At 36.8% G+C, this 26,068-nt stretch overlaps 1 protein-coding gene across 1 annotated transcript in view; it reads right to left on the minus strand.

Moving 5' to 3' along the window:
- Positions 1 to 26,068, minus strand: part of LOC150101406 (1-phosphatidylinositol 4,5-bisphosphate phosphodiesterase-like) — a 675,244-nt gene that overhangs the window by 566,821 nt on the left and 82,355 nt on the right. Inside the window, exon 5 of the mRNA XM_090400793.1 lies at positions 10,183 to 10,262. Within this exon, the coding sequence (XP_090256919.1) occupies positions 10,183 to 10,262 (80 nt within the window). The remainder of the gene's footprint in view (positions 1 to 10,182; positions 10,263 to 26,068) is intronic.

Genomic DNA, 26,068 nt, shown 5'->3' on the forward strand with positions numbered 1-26,068 from the left:
GTGATTTTGTGCATCGATTTATTACTATGGATGAGACTTATACACACCATTACACACTAGAATCCAAATAGCAGTCACAACAGTGGACAGAAGCTGGTTGTTCAGTGACAAAGAAGACAAAGTCAGTTCCATCAGCAGGAAAGATCATGGCATAAGTGTTTTGGAATGCTAATGGCATTTTGTTTATTAATTATCTTGAAAAGGGTAAAACAATAACCGGGGAATATTATTCTGATCGTTTAACCAGACTAGACTAAAAAATTCATGATAAAAGACCTAGTTTGTAGAAGAAAAAAATCATCTTTCATCAGGACAATGCACCTGCATACAAAGGTGTTTTAGCAATGGGAAAATTAAGTGATCTGCACTATGAATTGTTGGAACATCCACCCTATTCCCTAGATTTGGCTCCATCTGACTTCTATCTCTTCCCAAAACTAAAACTCTTCCTTGCTAGTCAGCATTTTTCTTCAAATCAAGAGGTGACTGCAGCTTTACAGGGGTATTTTGCAGATCTTACTGAGAACCACTACAGGGACGGGATAATGGTGCTGGAGCATCAGTGGAATAAATATAGTAGTCTTAAGGGAAATTATGTTAAAAAATAGAAATTATTTTGAAATTATACAATTTGTTTTTTCATTGTTAGGCCGATACAGCACTGAATCTAATGGTGACACTTTGGGTGGTTTCCAGGTCAACTGGCAAATTGCCTTGCTGATACATTTTATGTGCAAGGAGAGAATTCATGTAGTGAACTGTGGAGGACACCGATGAGAACATAATTTGAAGCACTCTCCGTATCCACAAAATAGTAAAGAGTCTATATGTAGGTTTTCCATGTTTATTCCAATTTGAAGTTATCTTATACAAAAAAAATGAATTTCGAGGTTCTCCTTTACATATTAGACTCCATTACCTGTCATAGCCAAATAACTTGGCTCCACAAAAACCTAACTAATGCTATAATCAATAAGGGCAGTTAATCCTATCTATATTGATTAGCATGTTAATCAGTTAGTCCTATCTTCAAGGATTACCCTTTATGTCAATTGTGTGCGTGTGTGTGTGTGTGTGTGTGTGTGCGCACGTGCACGTGTGCGTGTTCTCTGGCCAGCTTGTTGATGTTGCAGAATATAAAACCAATTCCTAGAAAAAATCCTACAGTTTTTATATGAGATCAACTAACTCACATTCAGTTGAAAATCAAGATTTAAGACAGGGGACAGGCTCAAACTAAGATCTTTCCAAAGAAAGTGCATCATCATCACTACTGACTGAGCAATAGAAGCTAAATGAAGTGGATATGAAAAAAGTCAAACAGATAAAAATTAATTGTAGCCTGATGAAATAAATAAATATAAGAACACCTTTCCATCAGCCAAGATTTTAAAATCTTAAGAATACAGATTTCTCTGGTTGATAATATAAATCACAGGAACTTATTCTTGGAGTTTAATGCATTAAAGTTTGGTCGATTGGTAGTGCCTCTGCTACTAATGGCTTAGTTAAGTAAGTCTGAGTGCGGTTAATAGTTGGAAGGGGGAAATCGTTCGATGCTGCTGGCACACTCTCCCTCGATGAGTCTTTAGACTCCCTGGAGGTGTCAAATAATAATAATAATAAAAATTGACATGAACTGAAGAAAATAAATTAAACTGCTTACCTATTAAAATATATATACATATATTATTTTTTCAGATTATTTTTTATATACAGTCGGGTCTCTTTTTATGCAGTAGATATGTTCCGCCTATAAAAAATTGCACCAAAAAGACCTAACTTATGTTGAAAAATTAGGGATACGTTCCATAATTTTCTAAAACCGCATAAAACCGAAGCAATGAATTAAAATAAACCTAAAATCTCATAAAAAAGTTTATAAAAATTCAGAAAAATAAAAATGCCTAAGTTTGTTTTAAAGCTTTACTCATTTAATTTTATTGAAAAGTAACAATTTTTTTTACATTTGTTCATCAGAATTATTGTTGCTATTAGACAATATTCGTCAACGTTTGCGAACTGATGCGAAATCACTTTCATCTCCAGAAGAGATAGTCAGCGCATCAGATCTGTATTGTAAAGGCAATGGTTCTTCATAAACAGAATTAGCTTCACCCTTGTTCTGTGCTGATTTCTTTTCTTCTGACAATGTAATCGGTGATTAAACTTTGCGATGATGATATTACTAATTTTTTATACAGCTCTCTATATCCAGAAATGTAGTTCTTCAGCTCACGTTGGAATTTAAAGGCTCATTTAGAATTTGTGTCATTAACAAGAAAATGATTTGTCAATTTACTGCACAGTTCAAGACCTTCTTGAATTACATAAGGAGACAATTGATGTGTGTGTAATATGCCCAAGCGAGTACGAAAGTCTACGAATCAGAATGGGATAGTTAGTATAAGGCATCAAAATAGGGACGGGACAAATGGGCTTCTGCAATTCATGTATACTAATGCCAAAAGTATTAGGAACAAGAAGGAAGAATTTTTGGCCTTGTTGGCATTCCAGGCCACAGGTTATTGGCATTAGTGAAACATGGCTGACAGAAGATGATATAGCTAGTGGGATTGAATGTAAGGGGAATGGGCATTCAGGAGTGACAGGGAGAATAAAATGGGGGGAGGAGTGTTATTGATGATGGCTGATGAGCCACTGCCAAGGAGAATAGAAGTGGAACTGAAGGATAGAGAAAAGAGCACATTTGATGCTATTTGGTGTGAGATTGAAACTAGCAGAACAAAATATACAGTTGGGTGCTGCTATAGACCAGGTGATGGAATAGATGGTGGAGATAGTATGCATAAGCAAATAGAAGAAATAAGTGGAAGGAGGGTAATTATTATGGGTGATTTTAACTATGGTAACATTGATTGGAAGGAGGAGGAGAGGACACATGGGAGGAAGGAATTGGATTTTATACGATTATTAAGGGATAACTATCTGCAACAGCATGTAATGGAAAATACTAGGGGTCAGAGAGTGATTGACCTAGTAATTGCATCTGAGAATTTGGCTGTAACGAATAAATATGACCACGTTGCCACCAATTGGTGAGTGTGATCATAGGGTCTTGACTTGGGAGGTGGCTAAAAGTGTGAAATTTACAATTAAGACAGGGTACATGTGGAATTATTGGGCTGGTAAGTATGACAAGCTTAGGAGTTTGATTGGTTCGGTGCCATGGCATGTAAAACTGCAAGGGCTAGATGTTGATAGTGCATGGGAGGCGGTTAGGAAGTGTCTGCGTGACGCAATGGCTGACTGTAAACCTAGAGTCCGAATAATAAATCATGTAGGGGTTAAATGGATGAATAACACCATTAAGCTTGAGCTGCAAAAAAAGAAACAACTATGGAGGGAATTTAAGGAGAAAGGTGACCGGCAGGCACATGAACGGTATAAAGCGCAGGCCAGAAGGGTAACGAGTGTGGTAAGAAAAGCAAAAAAGGATTACGAAAGAACATTGACCATGCAGGCTAAAGAGAATCCCAAACAGTTTTTTCGATATGTTGCAAGTAAAAGAAAAAATGTATATGGAAAAATGATTTTAAAGAATGCCGATGGTAGGGAAGTAACCGAATCAGTTGATATAGTTGAATTACTGAGCGAGCACTTTGCAAGAACATATCATCCAGGCGGTCACATTGCAGGAATGAATGAACCAATAGACTATACGGGAATTGTGGTGAATGAAGTGGAGGTGAGTAGTCTATTACAAAACCTCAATGTCAATACATCTGTGGAATTGGATGGTATACCAGCTCATGTCATACGTGAAGCGGCTAAAGAATTATCAGTGCCCTTGACCATTTTGTTTAATTTGAGTCTTGGATCTGGGTTAGTCCCGAGGGGGTGGAAAGAGGGGAAAATAGTTCTACTGCATAAAGGAGGTTTCAAGACTGCTGTTGTAAATTACCGACCGATTAGCATATCAGGAATCTTTGTCAAGGTCTTGGAGAAATTAGTCAAAAGAAAAATACAGGATTGGATAGATGAAAATGGGATACTGTATGGGGGAAAACATGGTTTTGAGCAAGTTACTGAGGTAGATCATGCCTCAGTAAATTGCTCACGTTTTATAACACAGTGACGGCTGAACGGGATAAGGGTAATGGGTTTACAGTGATTCTACTGGACCTTACTAAGGCCTTTGACAGGATACCACATGGAATTTTAATCAGTAAACTGCAGCATATGGGGATGGATATAGTGTTGGTGAGATGAATAAGAGGGTGTTTGATGGAGAAATATCATTGAGTGGTTATTCAGGAGTAGAGTCCAAAAGATGGCTTGTGACTAGTGGTGTGCCACAGGGTTCTGTTCTTGGACCACTACTTTTCAATTTGTTAATTAAAAATATAGGAAAGGATCTGAGAGGAAGTGTTCACTTGTTTGCTGATGATGCAAAGTTATGTAGAGCAATAGTGAGTGCACAGGATGTCAAAATTTTGCAAGATGATTTGGATAGTTTTGAGAACTAGGCTAAGGAAAATGGATGTCGATTTAATGTGGCAAAGTGTAAGGTTATGCATTTTGGGGTGAAAAGATTAGCAGCAGTATATCACATTGGTGGAACCGTACTCCAGGAGATTAATGAGGCCAGGGATTTGGGATTGTTGGTGGATAGGGAGTTGAAGTTTAGGGGGCATATCACAAAAGTGGCTAAATCAGTTCATCAAATCACTTGGTTGCTGAAAAATACTTCAACAAGCAGATACAAACAAGTTATTGTTCCTCTGTATCAAGCCTTGATAAGACCCCATCTAGACTACTGTGCCCAGATATGGGCACCAGGATTTCTTCTTGATGGGGAATAGGTGGACCTAGAGATGAGTGACCAAGATGATAGCCTGTCTATGGAATGAACCTTATGAGAACAGGTTGAAGATTTGTGGGTTGCAAAAATTAGTTGATAGGTGGAAAAAGGGTGATATGATTGAGACATTCAAATTATTGAAGGGTTTCTATAAGATTAATTCAGAAGATATTTTTGAGAATAGGACTGGTGGTGGGAGGACTAGGGGCCATACATGGAAGCTGGGCAGGAATGTAGTTAGCAAGGATGTCAGAGTTAGGTTTTTTACTTGGAGAGTGGTGAATGAGTGGAATAAGCTGTCAGAGTCTGTTGTGGGTGCTATGACTGTGAATGAGTTCAAGGTGAGGTATGATAGATACCGTGTGAATGTCGAATAGTTGTTCTTCACATGATGTTAGGGCCTCCCTTGATGAGTCTGTCGACCCCTTGGAGTTGCCTGAAATAATAATAACATTTGCAGTGAGGGGGACAGGTATTTTTTCCGCTTCATTATTGTTTCCTGGATCTTCGACGATATCTAAAGTTAATCAATATCCAATAATATCACCATCACTTAAGGCATTATCCACAAGCAATTCATCTACGTCATTCTGGCTAAATGTATCAAAACCTTCTCCACCAATTTTATGTGACAAAGTAATGATTTCAGCTGATAACGTAGATATTTGAATGGTTTCACTGTTTGCAACACAATCATGCCAAGTAACTTTCCAGCAGGCATTTAAAGTTTGTGGTCTTATTTCAGCAATAGGAGATGCAACATGATTTAAACAGTCGAAAATAGAAAATGTTTTCCAAAAGTCAGTTAGTTTATCCAATATAAATTGAAAAGTGTGCTTAACATAATATTTTTTAAAATTATGCCTTGATCTAATGGCTGAATAATGTGCTTGTTGTATTGTAAATGCGGATGACTTGGTAGATTGTCAACAATTAATAAAACTTTAAAATCAAGAGCTTTTTGCTTCATATATGTTTCCACTTCTGGTACAAAGCAATTATTGAACCATTCAGTAAATACAGCAGTTGTTACCTAGGCCTTTGTTTAAGCCATCCAATGTACTGGCAGCTGTTTTAGACCTTTGCCTTTTAGAGCACGTGGTCTTAGAGATCAATTTACTAGAAGGGGTGTCAACATTCGATCCCCTGATGCATTGCAACAAAGTAACAATGTTACTCGATCTTTGCTTGCTTTAAACCTACTTGCTTTTTTCTCAGACTTTGCGATGTAAGTTCAACTAGACATTTTCTTCCAAAACAATCCTGTTTCATCAGCGTTAAACACTTGATCGGGACAATATCCACCATCTTCAATAATTTTTGCTAACTTCTCTTGAAACGTTTTGGCTGCTTCTTCATCTGCTGCAACTCGCCTGTAATCTTCACATTATGGAGTGCATTCCTTTTTAAAAATCCAGTTAGCTATCCTTTGCTAGCCAAAAATTCTTTATCTGCCTGGAAGTAGATGGCTCGAGTTTCATCTGTTCATAAAACCGAAGAGCTTTTTGTTTAATTAAATAACCACTTATAGGAATTCTTCTTTGAGTTACTTCTTCAATCCAAATTACGAGCGCTCACTCCGTTTTTTTCTAATAAAGCTTCTCTTGAGTACGATGATAATTTGGCACTTAGTTTTGTGCCAGAAATGACAGATTTTCTTATTGCGACTTCAATCTTTTTAATTACTGTTATAGTAGATTTACCTAAATTAAAATGTTTACCAATTGCCATATATCCCTCTACTTTTGCTAAGCGATCGAAAATTGCAATTTTCATTTCAAAAGAAATTGCTTTTCTTCGGTGCTTTTTTCCTATCCATTGGGCCAAATTAAATCTTTAAAATAAAAATTAGCAAAATTTTGACTCATGGTAATCAAAAGACAAACACTTACTCGCAAAATTAAACTTCACGGACACTCACTGCTTACACGTTACTCTAGACTGTGCAGCAAGACGCTGTTCATTATGTACAACAGGGAAACTCCGAATTTACATGATATATGCACCACATAACTTCAAAACAGCACAAAAAAAAAAAAGATATGCATAAAAAGAGACCCAAGTGTATATATTTTTTATTATTTTTGCTATAATCTATAAGGGCATATTTTTTATTATTTTATATATACAGGGTGTTCGGGATAAATTTGACAGTTTCGTAAGGAAAAAGAAAATCTTCTTTGTATCTATTAAATTTAATGAATTGACAAAAAAACATTACAGGCAGAGTTAATTACAATACTATCAACAAGATTTACTCAAAATAACCACCATTAGCATCGATCACAGCTTCAATTCTGCTTCGGAACCTCGAACAAGCTGATGCTACAGTCTCCCTGGGAAGGGCCGCAAAAACTGTTTTAATTTTATCCATTAACTGGGCTTTTGTATTACTGGAAGTGCGATTGGTGTCTTTTTCAACTGCGCCCCATACAAAATAATCCATGGGGTTAAGGTCTGGGGAGTTTGGAGGCCAAACATTTGGACTGGTGAAGTAGTAGAAATTTTCAGACAACCATTTTTGACTTTTCCCAGAGGTGTGGCAAGGGGCTGAATCCTGCTGCCATACATACGGCCTACCATTGGCTACCCTTGTTATCCAGGGCTTGACTACAGTTAGCAACTCCACGAACAAAGCCCGAATTCCAATGCCAGGGTTCTTCAACACCTGTTCCTGCAGATTTGCGAGGAATTCTGCTGTACGAACGCAATCAGATCGTCTGCTAGGGATCTTTCTTCTTGCTACATCCTCGTAGTCACCATTGCAAGTCTCTAGTTCATGCCTGATTGTTTTTACTGTATTCAGGGAGCATTGGGCAGCAGTCGTAATATCCTTATTTTGATGGCGGGCACGAATCATCATGATACAAGTTATTCTCTTCCATGATTCAGGTGGGTTCCAGCTATCCATCCTTTCTGACATCTTGTATATGAATGAAGAAGGGTCCAAACTTTTAAATGAAGAGAAGTGTGTGTTAATACATGTAACTTACGGAAAAATATAATTAATTATAAATATGTCAAATTTATCCCGAACACCCTGTATATATATATATTTTTTTTAGATTAATATATATATATATTAATCCCTCAATTAATGCACCTAATGCATTCTTTAAAATGGCCGTATTAATTGAAAATGCACTAATCAAATATAATAACCTATGCGAAAAAAAGTATAATTCGTTACTCAAATTTCTTTTTTGGCCCTTAATTTTTTTAATAAAAGAATTAAAGTATGTCTCAGGACCTGGTTAAAGGAAAACTGTGAAGCTGAAAGATAATAAAACATATTCAGAATATAAATTTATTATTCTACTTAACAAAGAATTGAGCTAGGGCACTATGGCAGGCATTGTTTCTTTTTTTATTTTTTTTATACAACTGATGGTATGGCCCTATTGCCTCTTCCACTCTTCTGCAAATTTTACTGCTTCTCTCTTCATCAGGGTCAGCCTCTAAGGATTGCTGCTTAAAACTTTGTATAAAAAATATTTTCAAATTGTTTCTATGAAATCTCTTTTGGCTGACTGTCAGTGGTTAAATTTTCTTCACAATCTTTAGGATCTTCCTACTGTGCATCTAAATTTAGCAGGTTGGAATAACTCAATTCCTCAGATTAATATTTAATTAACTCTTGAACGTTATCATTGTTAATCTCATCAAAACCCAGTTCATGCCTGATGTTGACAATTTCCTAAACAACATTATCCACTTCATTTGAAAAGCTTCTAAAATCATTTGCACAATGTGGAAGAATGTGCTTCGAAATGGCTCGCATTGCAGTAATCTCATTTGATTTTGCGATTTTATAACCAAGCTGAGATTTCTCTGATTTGATCAAAAAAGTCTTGGAAGGTATTTGCTTCCATAAAAAGGCCGGTTTCATCAATATTAAATATTCGTTGGTCACAATAGTCCCCTTCTTCCACAATTTTCTTCGAAATCTCTGAATAATTTGTGGCAACCTCCTCATCTGCACTTGCAACTTCAAGTGTGATTTGAACATTATGTAGGCTATTTCTCTTTTTTGAAACACTAAAACTATCCAGCATTAGCGTGGAATTCTTCTTCTTTTCCATCATTGATAGCACTTTCTTTCAAGGTTGCAAAGAGAGACAATGCTTTTGATTTAATAAGGTCAGTGCTTAGCAGGATCTGTTTTTAGTTACAGTCTTCGATCCATGTAGAAAGAAGTCTCTGTAATTCAATCATTATAATACTTTGATTTTGACTGGTCTGCAAGCCTGATGAACTTGAAGCAGCCTTATCTTTCTCTTTGTATTCAGCAGCTTTGCTTAAAATTGCTCTTATAGCTGATTCGCCCATTTTGTATTTTTGTCCTATCTTTGCTCTGGACTCATTGTGTTCATTTTTCTTTGTTATTTCAAGTTTTTCTTCTGATGAGATTACTTTTCGAATCTTTTTCACACTTCCACTTTTTTGTTCACTAATTCTTTTACTCACAATTAAAGGTTGAGAAAATACTTTAAAATAAAAAAGTAAGGAAAACAATTGCAAAGGTGGCATGAGATATGATCAGCAAAATGCTAGGTAATTAGCAGACAACATAAGTTTTGGCAGCAATTTGGAACATAGTGTACATAGAAATAGTGTAGTATGCAATTAAAAAATAACTGTAAAATGTTTTTAATCAGCAACTAAATTATTTCATCCTGGTAAGTGACTTTTTAAATACTTAACTATAAAAAATGTATAGACAGAAAATTTTTAAAATCTGTAGCATTTATTTTAAAGATGTATATAGGTGCACTAATGGAATTTTAGAGGCACATTAATTGCACTTGGGTATAGAAAAAAAAAGACACACTAACTGAAAACGAACTAATTGGGAACACATTAATTGAGGGATTGCTCTGTGTGTGTGTGTGTATATATGTGTGTGTATATATATAATTTGACAGTTAAATATAATTAAATCAAACTAAGAAAATAAACTGAAGTAAATATAATTTGACTAGCCAGCTTGGTTGGACAAGCGAACAACGTATCTAATTTTCAAACAACTGGCTAGTGGTAGATGAATTTCATAGTCCAGTGTAAGACAACTATACTGCTACTAGAGGCCTGATTAAACATTGGTCTCTAGAGCAGACCTTATAAATTTTCTAACCCTTAGCTCACCCATAGTACATATGTACTATACAGTTTACAATATTTCACAGATGGATACACTTCCACACAATAAAGTGTTCTCTTTTCTAAAAAAAAAAGATAAGTTTTCTTTCAACTATCTTAACTTAAATAGCGCTATTTGTATTTTTCTAATGCAATTTTTATATATAATTCAGAATATTTAAATCATATAATACTGAATTTTCTCAAAGAATACTTACTGCTTTTTCAGGCATATCATGGGACACACATTATTAGCCTTAATGTTATTAGTAATAGCTCTTAATCCCGTTTGCCATGCCTAGTAAGTTTAAAATATAAAGAATTAACAGCATATCAATAACATAAAGAAATGCATTCATCAAGGTTTTCATAACTGTCTTTATTACAAGTTGGGCAGCCAATAAATGAAATTAATAATTTGAATTCAATAATTATTAATCAGAGATCCCCATGGAGTTAAAAGACTCATTATGGGAGGTACACACTGTCACACACAAAGTTTATCCAGTACTTTAAAAATATTATAATCTTTCCACTTCACAAAGGTGTGAATAAGGCTGAGGCTACAAATAAACCCATGCTTACTATCACATAAACTACTGCTGTTATCAACTCAATATATATACACAGATAGGCTTATTTGTAGCCTCAGCCTTATCATCACCTTTGTGAAGTCAAAGAAGTTTACTCTATTTCCATTCTCCTCTCGGACTTGTGCTGTTGCAATTCTCTTGTTATACATTTCTTGTTATACATTGTGATACATGTTAAATTGAAATGTTATACATTTAAATAAGACACATGGTGATATGTGATGAAGGCCTATTATTATTGACATCAAGTTCACAAATTCCTCATCATTCATCAGCTGTCCATCCTATTCTCATTTCCTCTCCACTTAAGTTTTACACAATGTCACACTGATGAGGATGAAATACTCTGATTAACTGCTCATCAAATATCTCAACTATGTCATCTACTGCACTTATTAATTTACCATTTTCATCCTCATCAGAATCATCTTATCATAATCATTCTCTCTCTCTCTCTCTTCAATTACCTCATGGATTTTTCTTGGCCTGATTTTCTAATTTCCACTCATATTGTACTTTTTCTGTCCTTACTTAGTCACCTTCCTGGCCTGCTCTTTACATTCTTCATATCACAAGAAGTCCTTTGATTTAAATCGATGAATGAAGGGGTTAAGCCTGAAATCTGGAAGAGGCAACACAAGATGGAGAATAATAAATTTAATTTAATCCTTTATCCAAGTGTGTGCAAACAAAGTTTGCGCCTGAAAATATCTTCAGCACTCGGATAAAGTGGTACAACACTGGGTGACTCCTTGCAAAGGTGGAGCAAGCTACCAACACTCCTATCTCAGTATCTCCCATAATGCAAAACACATCTCCTTGTGGATATGTATAATGTTATGCATTAAGAGAAGGGCCTCTACCCAGACTAGTTTCGACCTTTATTGAGGTCTCTTCAGTGGGAGCCAGACCCAAGTGGAGATACCAAGGCAGAAGCATTAGCAAGGTCATCTACTCCTATAGGAGCTGCCAAGAGGTTGGTATCTTGCTCCACCTTTGCAAGGAGTCGACCGGTGTTGTACCACTTTACCCCAGTCGTGAAGATACTTTCAGGTGCAAACTTTGTTTGCACACACTTGGTTAAAGGATTAAACTAAATTTATTATAGTCTGACCAAGTGAAAAATAAACTTTCAACATCTTTCTCTAAATCCAGAGTAATTTAATAAAAAGGTGGCACACCATTTGGCAGCTCCTATAGGAGGAGATGACCTTGCTAATGCTTCTGCCTTGGTATCTCCACTTAGGCATGGCTCCCACTGAAGAGACCTCAATAAAGGTCAAAACTAGTCTGGGTAGTGGCCCTTCTCTTAATTCATAACATTATACATATCTGCAAGGAGATGTGTTTTGCATTATGGGAGATACTGAGATAGGAGTGTTGGTAGCTTGCTCCACCTTTGCAAGGAGTCGCCCGGCGTTGTACCACTTTACCCCAGTCCTGAAGATACTTTCAGGCGCAAACTTTGTTTGCACACACTTGGATAAAGGATTAAACTAAATTTATTATAGTCTGACCAAGTGAAAAATAAACTTTCAAGATGGAGAATAGCAATGATGGGTTGCTTCTCCAAGATTTCAGGCTTAACCCCCTTTCATTCATTGATTCGATATCTACCTTATTCAGTCTTTTGACCTTTGGAATACAGTTGTGCTTAAACAACTCTTGGTCACTGACCAATAAGCATTTATCTTCTTTCCACCTAACTCCTCATTCCATGCTATAATTCTAAGCAGTCTACTAAAGTTTTCATAATCACTAGCCCTGTAGTTCCAGATATATCCTTTCCTCACAGAAATCCTCATGTGGCTAGCCACCACCCAAGTGATCACTTCATGATCACTCTACCCATATGGAGGGTAATGAGATACCCCATTCACAATTACAAGAAGTTCCTTGATTCTCATCTGCCTTTCTTCACATTCTGCCTAAGATCAAAAAATAAAGAAATTCAAGAAATGTTGCCTCGGGTAATTATCTCTCAGCAACTGTATAAATTCCATTTCCTTCCGTGCTTGTGACCATTCCTCCTTGCAAATCTATATTCCCATTGTTGAAATCCCGTATAATAATAATTTGATCTGTACTTATCACATAAATCTGCAAGTGCTTGTCATCTACATTCTTCCTTATATCCCCTGGATTACAGCAGCAACCAATATTTAGTCCAGTTCTCTATTTCATACACCAGATAGCTTCAAATAAAACCACTACCCATCCTGTTCCTTCTGTTCTTTCTGAAGACACTATATCCTTTGCATTCTATTTCTATGATCATATCATCCTCTGTCAAAATACTTTTTTTTTTATGTTAAGCCCATGCATGAGAGGTATGGCTTCTTCTAACACTACATGAATTTCTGGAATATATAGCAAGATCAACTGCAATATCCCCTTCATCCTAAAACCTCATTTACACATTGTGTTACTTGGCTTTCTAAAGTTAAGAACCTGGGGCGCTACATTTTGCATCATGTGATCACAATCCCACTTACTAACCTCTAGGTTGCCTGGACCTACTCTCATCTGCATCCACCTCTAAACATTTTAGTTTCCATGACATTGCACTTCCAAACATTCACTGAACAACTTTCTCATGATCCCTGGCACTAAATCTATTTAGATGCAAGCCATCCACCTTATATAAATCCTTCAATCCATCAAACTCACACCACAAACTCCATGCTATTCCTCCTGCACAATCTGCGCACAGACTCATTTGCAATCATAGCTCTCCATCTCAGCTCACTGCTATCATACTGTGGCAACAGACTCGCGACCTTTACTTTCTCATGCTCTAGCAACTCTTTCATATCTTCTCGAACACACTTGTTGACTGCTAAATCATTTGTACCAGCCAAAATAAACATATCTTTTGCCCTCTCTGCATGCTTATAGCATCACTGACATCCTTAATCTTAGCACCAGGGAAACACAATTTAGTCACTCTTTCCTCAAGGACTCCTCTTATCAATGAATCACAATACAAAATCTGATCCTAATTCTCTCACTTTCCCTTTTTCATGCTCTGCTTTCTCTCCCTTTTCAGTGTCATACTCCAACAAGCATTTCTCTAACCACAAGTAACGAGTGGTGAATCAGTATAGAAGAGAAATAACATGATAATGACTTATGGGACTTCTCATGGAATGTTACATTTGTACACAAATGCAAAGAATAATGATGCTGAATGAATTTGTAAGCTGTTGATGAATTTGCACCATCAACAGAGTTTTCATGTCCAAAGATTAGCAGGTGGAAATAGAAATGGAAGAATATAGAGGATCTTTCAGGAGGATAGTAAGGGAAAAACAGGAGGTGGAATACTGTTAATTATAACATAGGATGTGTACCCACACTTATGGTAAGACATGGATGCACAATTCACAGCTTTCAGAAAATTCAAGGAAGTTCTTCCATTACATGATGAAACAAGAGAAATGATAATTACAGGAGGAAGACTGATAAATTATTATATTATTCACACTTCTCCTTGAACAAGTTCAAGGAGAGCACTCACAACCAATTCCAGCAACCCATTCACCACTCTCCAAACAAAAATGCTAGTCCACATACCCTTGCTAACAGTACTCTCATACCAGGGTGACTGATGTGGTGCTATACCTTTTAATTTGAAGGTTTATTGAAACCTTAAAAATAAAATAAAATGAAATAAATATAAATGAAAATATGTCTGAAAAAAAATCTATAAACCAAGGAGTAAAACAGGGATGTCCTCTGCCTCCAACACTTTTTAATATTTATATGAATATTAATATAGTGGAACACTTGAAATAACCCACGTACAGAAATTTCCCAGAATAATAAAATAAATATGCTATTATTTGCGGGTGATCAGATAATAATATCAGATAGGGAAGACAATTTACAAAGAGCAGTATATAATTTAAACATCATAGTGGAACTGTTTGGAATGAAAAGATCCATAGATAAAAAAGACTAAAACAGTGATATTTTGTGAACAGACTTCAGTTAGAAGTAAAATAGTTATTGATAATAAAACAACAGAACAGATAAATACTTTTAATTGTCTTGGATGTGAAATATCATATGAAGGAGAAAAAGACAACATTAAAACTTCACAATTTTTACAGATTATAGGCCTGATAAATAGAACACTCAATCTATATATTGCACAAAAAGAAACACACTTGAAAATATACAAAACTTTAGTAGTACCTACATTATTGTTTAACCTTTATATCAATGACATTGTCCGTGGATTGCAAGGAGATATTCAGTTGTTTGCAGATGATGTGAAGCTGGAAAGGGTTATTAGTAATAATGCAGATGTGGTAGACCTGCAAGAGGATTTGAATAAGCTAGATAGATGGGCAAATGAATGGGGGCTGTCAGTTTAATGCAGCAAAATGTAAGGTCTTGAGGTTTGGCATACATCGATGGGACGCTGCATACTTTATCGGAGGAGCTATACTGGAGGAAGTAGGGGAGATAAGAGATCTGGGGTTGATGATTGATAGAAACCTGAAATTCAGGGGACATATTGCAAAGGTGTGGAAGGTAACACAGAGGATTGCTGCAATAATGAGAAGGACACTGACCTGCAGAGATAAAAGAGTTATCATTCCGTTGTATAAGACTCTGATCAGACCACACTTAGACTATTGTTCTCAGATCTGGTCCCCAGGATTTGAAGGGAATAAATTACTGTGGAAAGGGTACAAATGCAGATAACAAAGATGGTTTCAGGACTGTACAATGTTAGTTATGAGGATTGCTGAGGGAGTGTGGACTGCAGAGTTTGGTGGATAGAAGGAGAGGTGACGTGATTGAGACTTTTAAATTGTTGAGAGGTGATTACAGCACGGAAGGACATAAGTTCCAAACAAGAGCCAGTAAGTAATAGGAAGATTCAGCTGCCATTTTTTGAAAAATTATTTTATGTGAATCCCACCACAGAATTCTATATATCCATTTGACACAGGAGATTGCTATAAATCAATCAAATGTTTTTTCTGTTCACGCAGAAGGATACCACTAATGCTGCATAACACTAGCATCACTTCACTTGAAAGGCTCCATCCATTATTAAGGCTCTACTTTCTTTATTTTCCACCAGTACAACTATTTGTAAACACTGCAAGCTTTGAGCTGTACTACTCCTAGACATTCTAGATAGTCAAATTCATATCTCTCTCTCTCTCTCTCACACACACACACACACACACACACACACACACACACACATACACACACACACGGAGAGAGAGAGAGAGAGAGAGAGCCCCCACCTTATAGCTAATTAAAGCAATGCTTAATTCAGAATATAGGAATATGTTACTTAATGCGGTAACAAAAAGTACTCTTGTGTTACTATAACAACTTAAGATAGCAAATGTGAATGCATAAAAAAAAAAAGGTGAAGAGAGGAGGAGAAGGTACACTGTTGTATATATACAAAACAACATATATTATGCGTACCTGATTCTTTCATCACGTACTAATAATAATCAAGAATTAACACATGACAAATGCAAAGAAGAATGAAGAAATCAGCAAAAGAAAGGACATTATTTCCCCAAAATAATGTGATTAAAAATCATTCAGAACAGTCTTAAAAGAAATGAAGCATACCAGATACCTATCTTACATGCTTTCACTGCTCTAGGATCACATCAGAAATGAGTCAAAATTACTGTCATTTGCTCTGATATTATTACATCTATAGTGACAGATTTGGTGATATTAGTTTATTAGAGATTAGGAGATGGTGAGAGTGGTGAATGGTTGTTTGCAGAAAGTTCACAATGAGGATAAACGACAGGTTTGTATATTACTAAATATAGCTGATGTAAAAAAAAAAAAAATTATGAAAATGTATCCCCTTTATAGTTCATGGTTTATAGAATAAATGTAGAAAATTTTCAATATCTAAAGAGAATATGGGACTAAAAGAAGGGAACAGAACATGGGATCACTCCACTGGAAGTTGAGTAAGAGTGTCATTAGGAAGTATGTGAGGTCAAGATTTCTTGCTTTGAGAAAGGTGAACAAACAAAATCAATAACCAACAGGGGTTGTGAGTGTATTTTTCAATGAATGAGTTGTCTTACATTTATAATAATAATAATACTGATGCTACTAAGGAAGTGGGACAAAATAAAATATCATCATCATCATCATATTATTATTATTATTTGACACCTCCAGGGAGTCCAAAGACTCATCGAGGGAGAGTGTGCCAACAGCATCAAACGATTGGTCCCCTTCCAACTACTAACCGTGCTCAAACTTACTTAACTGAGCCATTAGTAGCAGAGGCTCTACTAATCGACCAACCTTTGCTGGCAAATGTGTTAAGAGAATGTTCCAGGAAGTTAATGGTATCTGTTTTAACAACCAGGTCTTGCAACAGGGCAATTCTAAAGGAGTGCAAAGAGAGAAAAATTGTTCCACTTCACAAAGGGAATGATAAGACTGAGGCCATGAATATAGACTAATTCGTGTATGTATCTGGAGTTGTAGTTAAGGTGTTAAGAGGGTAGTGCTAGCAAACATCCAGAAGTGGGTTGATAATGCATTCATTTGTGATAGTAAACATCAATTATAATCGATGTTGATTATCTTTAATAATTATTAAGGGGAGATCATGTTTTAGTAATCTTCTTATGTAGCACAACAAGATAATATTCACTCTATATAAGGGAGATGCATATACAATGATATACTTGGATTTCAAAGGCCTCTAATATACTGTCACATGACAAGTTCGTAATTAAATTGCAAATGGATAAGGTCAGATAATAGTAATGAGTTAGACAGGTGACTAGCCAGAGATCTATCAGTAAATTGTGTTAAAAGGAGTGGTATCCTGAAATAGGAAAGCCACTAATCAAGCGCTGCATGAATCTGTTTTGGAACCATTATATTTAACTTCTATGTTAGTTTTAAAAAAAGTTGGTATGAAAGTCAGCAATAAATATCAGCTATATCCTGAATGAAGAATCTATAAAACAAGTAAAATATTTCAGCTGCCGAGGCAAAATATTTAGTAAAGATGGCAAATTAAATATGAAAATAGACAACAGAAATGGTAAGGCTATTATGGTAGGACGTCTACTAAATAAATTTATGTGGAATAAGAAATTATTCAAAACACAAAATTAGCTGTATACAAGACAGTGTTCAAATCAATTTTAACTTGTGGATCTGAGAGTTAGGTTAGAAATAAAACACTTGATCAAAAACTGGAGACCACAGAGATGATATGAGAGTTCTGAGAAAGATTATTGGAGTGAACAGACAGCATCAATAACAGTATTGTATTAAAAATGAGGATATTAGGAAAGAACTTGCCATTGTTAGCATTCATGAATGTATTAGTAGAGCTAATCTCAAATGGTATGGTCACTTAAACAGAATGGGAGCAAAACAAGTGTTACTTGCAGGTTGACAGGAAAAAAACACAGAGAAAGACCAAGGGAAACACACAGCAAAAAATGCTTTAGAAGACAATTTGGAGGAAAATGTCAATTAGAAGTTACTAATGATGTAACTTTTTCATGTAGTACTATTATAACATCCTGTACACCCTCTGTAAATGCATATCAGGAATATTATTATTAACATCTGACCTCCATGGAGTCAGAGACTCATCATGGGAGGTAAACACTATTGCCCACAATGCTCATCCAACTATGCTATAAACTGATTCAATGTAGCTACATTCACAACACACTCAGGCAATGCATTCCACTCACCAACCACTCTCCATGCAAAGAACCTTCTCCTCGCTCCTATGCTCACGCCCTCTTTACACAGTTTCCAGCAATGGCCTCTTTTTCTACCCTCTCTCCCGTTCTATGAAAAATCTCTTGCAGGTCAACCTGCTAACAATCCTGACTAGCTCATGTGTCTCAATCATATCCCTCCTCTTTCTCCTATTCACAAGGCTCTGCTACTTACAATCTTTCGATCTGTTCTCATACTCCATATTCCAAAAACCACCGACCACATTTGTGAATCTTCTTTGGACCCCCTTCCTTTCCAATATATCCTCATCACCATGAAAACCCATGAATTTACGATACTGGGCCAGGCTTAACTCAAGATATGCAGTTCTTGCAGAAAGGCTTATACGCTGCTTAACATGATAATTAATACTTAAGGAATTGATGGCTATTAAGGAATTAATGTTACACGCGGTTCCCTAGCCAATGTAAACAGAGCTATTTTAGTGCTAGAGAAAGAGCTTTCAAATACGCTAAATCACAAACTTTAGTCAATTTTACATGGCGTCTCGTGCACTGCGGCAAATAAAGAATTCGAAAGAATACGGAGTCGACATATCAACAAGTTTGATAAATTAAAAAAGAACTCGACGTCCAAACCAAAACTACAAACCAACACTGTAGTTAACCTCTCTTCAGTTATCTTGAAGCCTGAAGCACTCAACGCTCAGTCACGTGGTCACAACTTCGCCATTGCTCCTAGGACCTATTCCACTGGCCGAGGAATTAATGATCCAGATTGAACATGGGATTTGCCACCTTCCAAACCACATCACCAATGATATTAGATTGGATGTAGCTTGTGTTCTCACAAAAGCAAAACCACCAAAAACCAACATATCCATTAGTGAATACAAGTCTCTACAGGAAATGAAGAAAAACAAAGAAATAGTTATCACCAAAGCAGATAAGGGGAACGATGATGTGGTACTCAATCATACTGACTACACAGGTAAGCTTAAGGCTTTATTATTAGATTGAGCTACTTACCTCCCCATTGAATACAATCCCACCAACTCACAATTAGAAAACTCCATAGGCTCCTTAACAAAGTCACTTCTTGGCCTGTGGAGATTACTAAAAGACTAAAACCAAATAACTCTAGACCCCCCCCCCTATATATATGGGCTCCCAAAAATACATAAAGAAAATGTGCCATTACGTCCCATAGTGGATGGCATTGATTCCCTCACAAACTAGCCAAATATTTAGCCAAAGCATTCTCACACTATACTGGCAACACACCATCACACATGGATAACTCAGCCCACATCAAAGCCAGTATAGAAAACCTTACACTCCAACATAATGACATAATGGTCAGTTTTGACGTCTCATCCTTATTCACAAATGTCTCCCTCAAAGAAACCTTAGAGCTAATCCAAGCTAAATTTCCTCCCGATATCTCATCCCTATTTCAGTTCACAATGGACTCAGGCTATTTCGTTTGGCAGGAAAATCTCTACAAACAGATAGAGGGGACAGCCATGGGTTCACCACTTTCCCCACCCTTGGCCAACTTCTTTATGGAGACTTCTGAAGAGAAAGCCTTAAACTCTGCCTCACAAAAACCTACCATATGGCTTCGCTAGGTTGATGATGTGTTCGCTATTTGGTCACATGGCCCAGATGCACTCCTCTCCTTTTTAACACACTTAAACAACCACCCTAGAATCAAGTTCACCCTGGAAAAAGAGGAAAACAATAGCCTCCCCTTCCAAGACACACTAGTCACCCGCCAACCTGATGGTACCTCGGTTTTCTCAGTTTATAGAAAACCCACCCATACAGGCAGATACATTCACCAACAATCCCACCACTCCCCCTCACAACAATATGGAGTTATTAAGACACTATTCAACAGGGCTAAACTAATCTGTTCAAATGACCAAGCCCTAACCAATGAACTAAATCACATCCTTAACACTTTCTCAGCCAATGGCTACCCCCCAAAAAAAATTCAAAAAATACTAAAACCAGTTATCTACAACCCTCCCCTTCACAAAAAAGATTACTCTAAATCCATGACCATTCCCTACATCCCTACATCCTACACAGGCACCGCGGAAAAAATCAACAAAATCCTAAAAAAACATGACTTGATCTCTTGTTACAGACCATATAGATTGGCATCCCTTATTCGCTTCACTAAAGACCAACCACTTCCCGTAGACCTACCTGGTGTATACCAGGTCCCTTGCAGCTGTAAATTGTCCTACTTTGGCTAAACAGGCAGGAGAGCAAATATCAGAATCTCAGAACACAAGGACTACATCCGATTTCACCAGTACAGCCACTCTGGGCTTGCAGACCATGCTCTGGATACTCGCCACAGAATAAGGTGGAAGAAAGCCACAGTAATACACCGCAGCAAGTTCAAGTATGAAAGACTATTCATGGAATCAGCCTCAGCCCTTAGGAACATGCCAAACCTCAACAAATCTGGATGCATGAGACTGCCCCAAATCATCAGAAGAACTTCAGCCCACCCGCCAGGAGGCACCATCAGGACTTTAGGAGAACGGTAGCTTCCTCGCTTCGTTTCTCATTTACTGTTATGTAGTACTTGTGTCTTTATCTTAAGTTCCCATGAAGGTGGCAACGTGACATTGCCAAAATATTGGAAAGTATATATTAAAGTTGATTTAATTTATATTTCTAGCATACGCTGTCAATTCCTTAAGTATTAATTATCGAGATATGCAGTTATTTGCACAATGCAAATAGGGAGAGCTATGAGAGGTAAAGGAAATGTAGTGTCCTTACAAGAGGATCAGAATTGACTGTGTGAGTGAGTGAGTGAGTGAGTAAAGCTACCAGTTCAATGATGCAACGAGTAAGGTTTTGAAATTTGGTAGACAAGTATGGGATACAGAGTAATATATTCAGCAGAGAAATTCTGAAGAAGGTGAAGGAAATGAGTGCTATGGAAGTGGTGATAGACAAGACCTGAAGTTTGAAAGTCATACTGCTAAAAACTGTTTGGACATTACAATGAATTACCCACTATCTGATCAAAATATCCAGATATTTGCTCATCCCAACTCTCTCTCATTATAATATGAAAGGCAATTAAATGGAGTTGGTCCATGCTTTGCTGCTATAACATTCAAGCTTCTAGGAATTCTTTCCATTACACTTTGTACAAGTATGTTAAATATTTTTAACATAACAATATGTTAAAAATGTTAATGACCTTTTAGTAGCTTGAAAATGTAATAGAAGTTCCAATATTATATTACTGTATGCAACTAAAATTTACATTGTATTATTATTTTAATAGAAAAAAATTTAATAAAATAATTTTTTGAGGATACTTTATATTTAAGAATATAATAAATAACTCTGAAAAAATAATTCTGATTTGGGTAATGTGAGGCCAACGCATACATTATAGGCTTGGATCTTTAATTATTGTGACTGTGCAATGAAGCTTAGCTGGGAATTATACATGTTGCTATCCAGTGAAAAGGAATTGTTAAACGAATGGATGTAGATTTGCACAATCATCTAGTGAATTCAAACAATTGCTCTTAATATAGTGGACTGCATGAAATATGCTTTTGAACTACTTGTTAATGTGTAAAATATTCAGTACAAGCAACTATTTAAAAATATCCACCATTTATTTAAAATTAAAAAATAATAATAATTTAAAAATTCAATTATAACAATCTGTAGTTACATTTAGTATCTACTGTATACTGCCAGTAATATGTACAATATATGTACACTGTAATTACTAAAAAATATACATTTATTTCACAAACATTTTAATTGTACTTTTTTTCCACTTATGTATTTTTTGAAAATTTTATTTATTTCTTATAAAAATTAAATGATAGCCTTATAGTTGTGGGTGGGCCCCCTTTGTCTCTTGGCAACCAATATTTTTAGACCCAGTCTGCCACTGCCTTCACCAAACTGTTGCCATAAAGCTGGAAGTACAGAACTGCCTATTTCATTATAGGCTGCACTGTTAAAATTCCCTGCAATCACTGGAACTAGGAAGCTGAATCCAAACCATGAAAATAGGTCCCAGAGCATGATGCCTCCTCCTCCACCAAACCTCACAGTTGACTCAATACATTTGGAAAGATGGTATTCTCCTGGCATCCACAAACCCAGACTTGTCCATTGGACTATGAATGCATGTAGGATGGTGAAGCATGATTCATCACTGCAGAAAATGCATTCCACTGCTCCATAGTCCAATGGGCAAACTTTATACCACTTCACTCAATGACTGACAGTGGTCTTGTTGATGTCAGACCTGTGCATGCAGCCATGGAAACCCAACATTCTTCAGCTTTCAAAGAATACTTGTGGTACTGGCATTGCTTGCAGAGACATTTCAGAACTCAATAGCAAGTGTTTAAACCAAAGATGATAATTTTTTCCCAACATACACTTCAGCACTTGACAGTCCTGCTCTGTGATTTTATGTGGTCTACCAGGATGCAAAATTGTGAAATTGTTGTTCCCAGGCATTTCTACTTTCTAAATTGACAAGGGCACCACAGCCAGACAGAAATTTCCCAAGCCAAGTTGTTGCAATGGTGGCATCCTATGATAGCACAACATTGAAGATCAATGAAGTCTTCAGTATGGCCTATTTCTCTGTTAGTTTTGTCTATGTGCAGAGTGCAAGACATTAACTATGTGCTTCATTTTATACCTATATTCATCATGGCTGATTTATATAACCATATCCACTATGAAAAAGGGAGTGTCTGTATAATTTTGATCAGACAGTATAGAAATGATGAGGAGGACTTCAACAAGCAAAAGAGATTATGGTTCCTTTGATTACGAATGCCAATATAACTGCAATTAACTGACTATACACATTGAATTACATAATGAAATAAAGAATTTCAATAAAAATAAAATAATATAATATAAATTACTAATATTTCATGATAAGTATCTCATCACATCATCGAAGTGAAACATACAAGTAGTTACTGAAGCTACACGAAGCAAGAAAGAATTAACCAAAGGTTACATAGGTCTTCTGTTCTACTGCTCTCCAGACAGTACCATGTACTATTAGGACTGGGAAATAGAGAACTTTATCATTAACGGTTATAAGCAAACATAGCTAAAAGACAAAGAAGAGCAAAGCTACTTACAGGAAGTCAAGTATAATATAGAACAGTTAACATTAAATTAAAATACGTGCACCAAGAAACTACACATTCTCTTAGAAGTTAAACATTTATTTGCATACATAAATCTGGAAATATCTGCAGAAATATATATAAACACATAAAACCATACACACACTATGTTGCCAAATGTGTCCAGACACCTCCATAGCACTACAATGCCTTATCCATATGATTCAGATACACCTCTGCAAAACTATGTATGCATAGGCACGTGGACATTAGCATTATAGACATTCTTTGCTGTCAGGATGAGTGGACAAAAAAAGTTGAGTCTGTTTGAACGTGGTATGATAGTCAGAGTCCAAAAGTTCAGTCATTCAGCCTGAGATATTGCTACAATATTGCATGTGTCTGAGTCTACTGTCAGTGAGGTTATTGTGAAGTGGAAATGTGATGAAACTACCAAATGCCTCCCACAAACTGGTAGGCTTGAGAAACTGACAAATCTGGACTAGCAAACTCTCAAGTGTGTTGTCATAGTATATCAGTCAACCTTAGCAACCATCACAACAACTTCCACATGAGCTCAGGAATGGACACCAGTGACAGAACTATTCACTGGGAGGTGTTTGCAAATAGTCATGCTGCAGTTCACAAGCCCTTTAAATGCCTGGTGTCATATGGAATGGTGCAAATAACATCATCATTGTACTGTGGATCAATTAAAGAGGATCCTGTGAAGCGATGAATTCTGGTATACAATCTGGAAATCCAATGAATATGTCAGGACCTTGAGGATGTCAGATGAATGATACTTACAGGAATGTCTTGTATTGACCATGAAATTCGGAGGTTGTAGCATAATGGTCTGGGACTCTTTTTTCTTGGTTTGAACTGGGCTGATTGGTTTCTGTGTTCGGATCTTTAAACACTGATGCCAACTATGACATTTTGGACAATTCCATTCTTCCCATAGTGCAGAAACAGTTTGGAATAGACCCTTTATTGTATCAGCATGATAATGCACCTGCTCACAAAGCAAGGAGCCTAGCTTCGTGGTTTGAAGACATGGAGGTGGAGGAACCAAACTAGCCAGTCCAAAGCCCTGACCTCAACCCTACTGAACATCTTTGGGATGAGCTGGAGAAAAGCTGAATGCCAGACATGCTTGTCCAACTAACACTTGTCAACTGTTTGCAATACTAAGGAGGAATGGAAACAAAATTCCAGCAATAGCAGCAGTTTAAGAGAACTTAGCAGAGAGATTACAATGAAGGGTAAAGGAAATGAAAGGAGGTCCGATCCCATATTGACAACAAGGCTGCAGTGATGTGATACAAACAATTGCTGTCTGGACACTTTTGACAACATGGAGTATATACACCCCATGGGAAAGGTGCATCATGCTATGTAGTCAGTATAAACTGGAGGAATATGATGCTCCCAAGTCAGTGCAACTGTGTCAAGGTGAAATAGCTGTGAGAAGGGAACTGATGGAGTTTGATAAAGAAATTTTAATAGGATGTCATGTTGCAGGCCTATCTATTCAGCAAATTGTTGACAAATTGGGCCATCCAGGTAAATAATCAGTGATACCATACTGAAATGAAAGTGCAAGGAGTCAAATACAAGTGCTACCAGCAGTGGGCGGCCCACCACACTCACTGAACATGACTATAGGCTGCTACAAAGGATAATATGTAAAAAAACAGCCATTCGTCGGGTGACACATTAAATACAGAGTTTGGGAACTGGAACACAAATCTGCACAAAAACATTCTGAACTGAGGCTCAACATGAGTTTCCATGGTAAGACTAAAATATGCAAGCCCCACATTACCCAAACCAACATGCAGTGTCTTCTTCAGTGGTGCAAATGGCATGTACAGTGGGATGTGTAAGCTTGGAAAGCCGTGTTATGGATCACAGATGGCAACAGAGGAGTGGATGCCCGATGAACTTCCTTGCCAGAATGCATAACTCAAGCTATGAAATTCAGAGGGGTGGTAGTGCAATGATATGGTTCTGTTTTGGCCTCAGGCCTCTGTTTGTGGTGACATAAAAATTGAATGCCAAGAGGTATCTGAATATTCTGGACAAAACAATGCTTCCTACTTTATGACATTTCTACAGAACTGACTATTGTCGCTGTTAGCAAGACAATGCACTGTATCACAAGGCTGTTTGTTTGACATGAATATTACCATAATTGACTGACGTCTGCAGAGCTCTGATCTCACCCTTACTGAACATCTGCGGGATGAAATGGAGTGGGTGAGGTCAAGGGAAGTGTACCCTGCAGCAATCCAGGACCTCATTGCATGCCTACAGGAAGAATGGACCAAAATTCCCATTGATCATTATCATATGCTTGTGGAAAGCATGCCCTGTAGGACTGCTGCAACCATCACAGCAAAAGGAAGTCCTACATCTTATTAATGTGGGTGCCATGGCTGTTTGTTCCTAACATCGTGGTGTCCGTTGACTTCTTTCCAAGCAGTGTATATATATATATAATTATACATATATCGCTATACACACTTGCTAAAAGCGCTGGCCTGGTTGGCCGAGTGGTTAGTGTATCCGCTCTCCAACCAAAAGGCTGGGGGTTCGAATCCTGCCGTC

This window comes from Typopeltis vanoorti, chromosome 11 (assembly GCF_054136105.1).
Source record: "Typopeltis vanoorti isolate ZY-2024b chromosome 11, IOZ_Tvanoo_1.0, whole genome shotgun sequence".
In the NCBI taxonomy this organism is placed as follows: domain Eukaryota; kingdom Metazoa; phylum Arthropoda; class Arachnida; order Uropygi; family Thelyphonidae; genus Typopeltis; species Typopeltis vanoorti.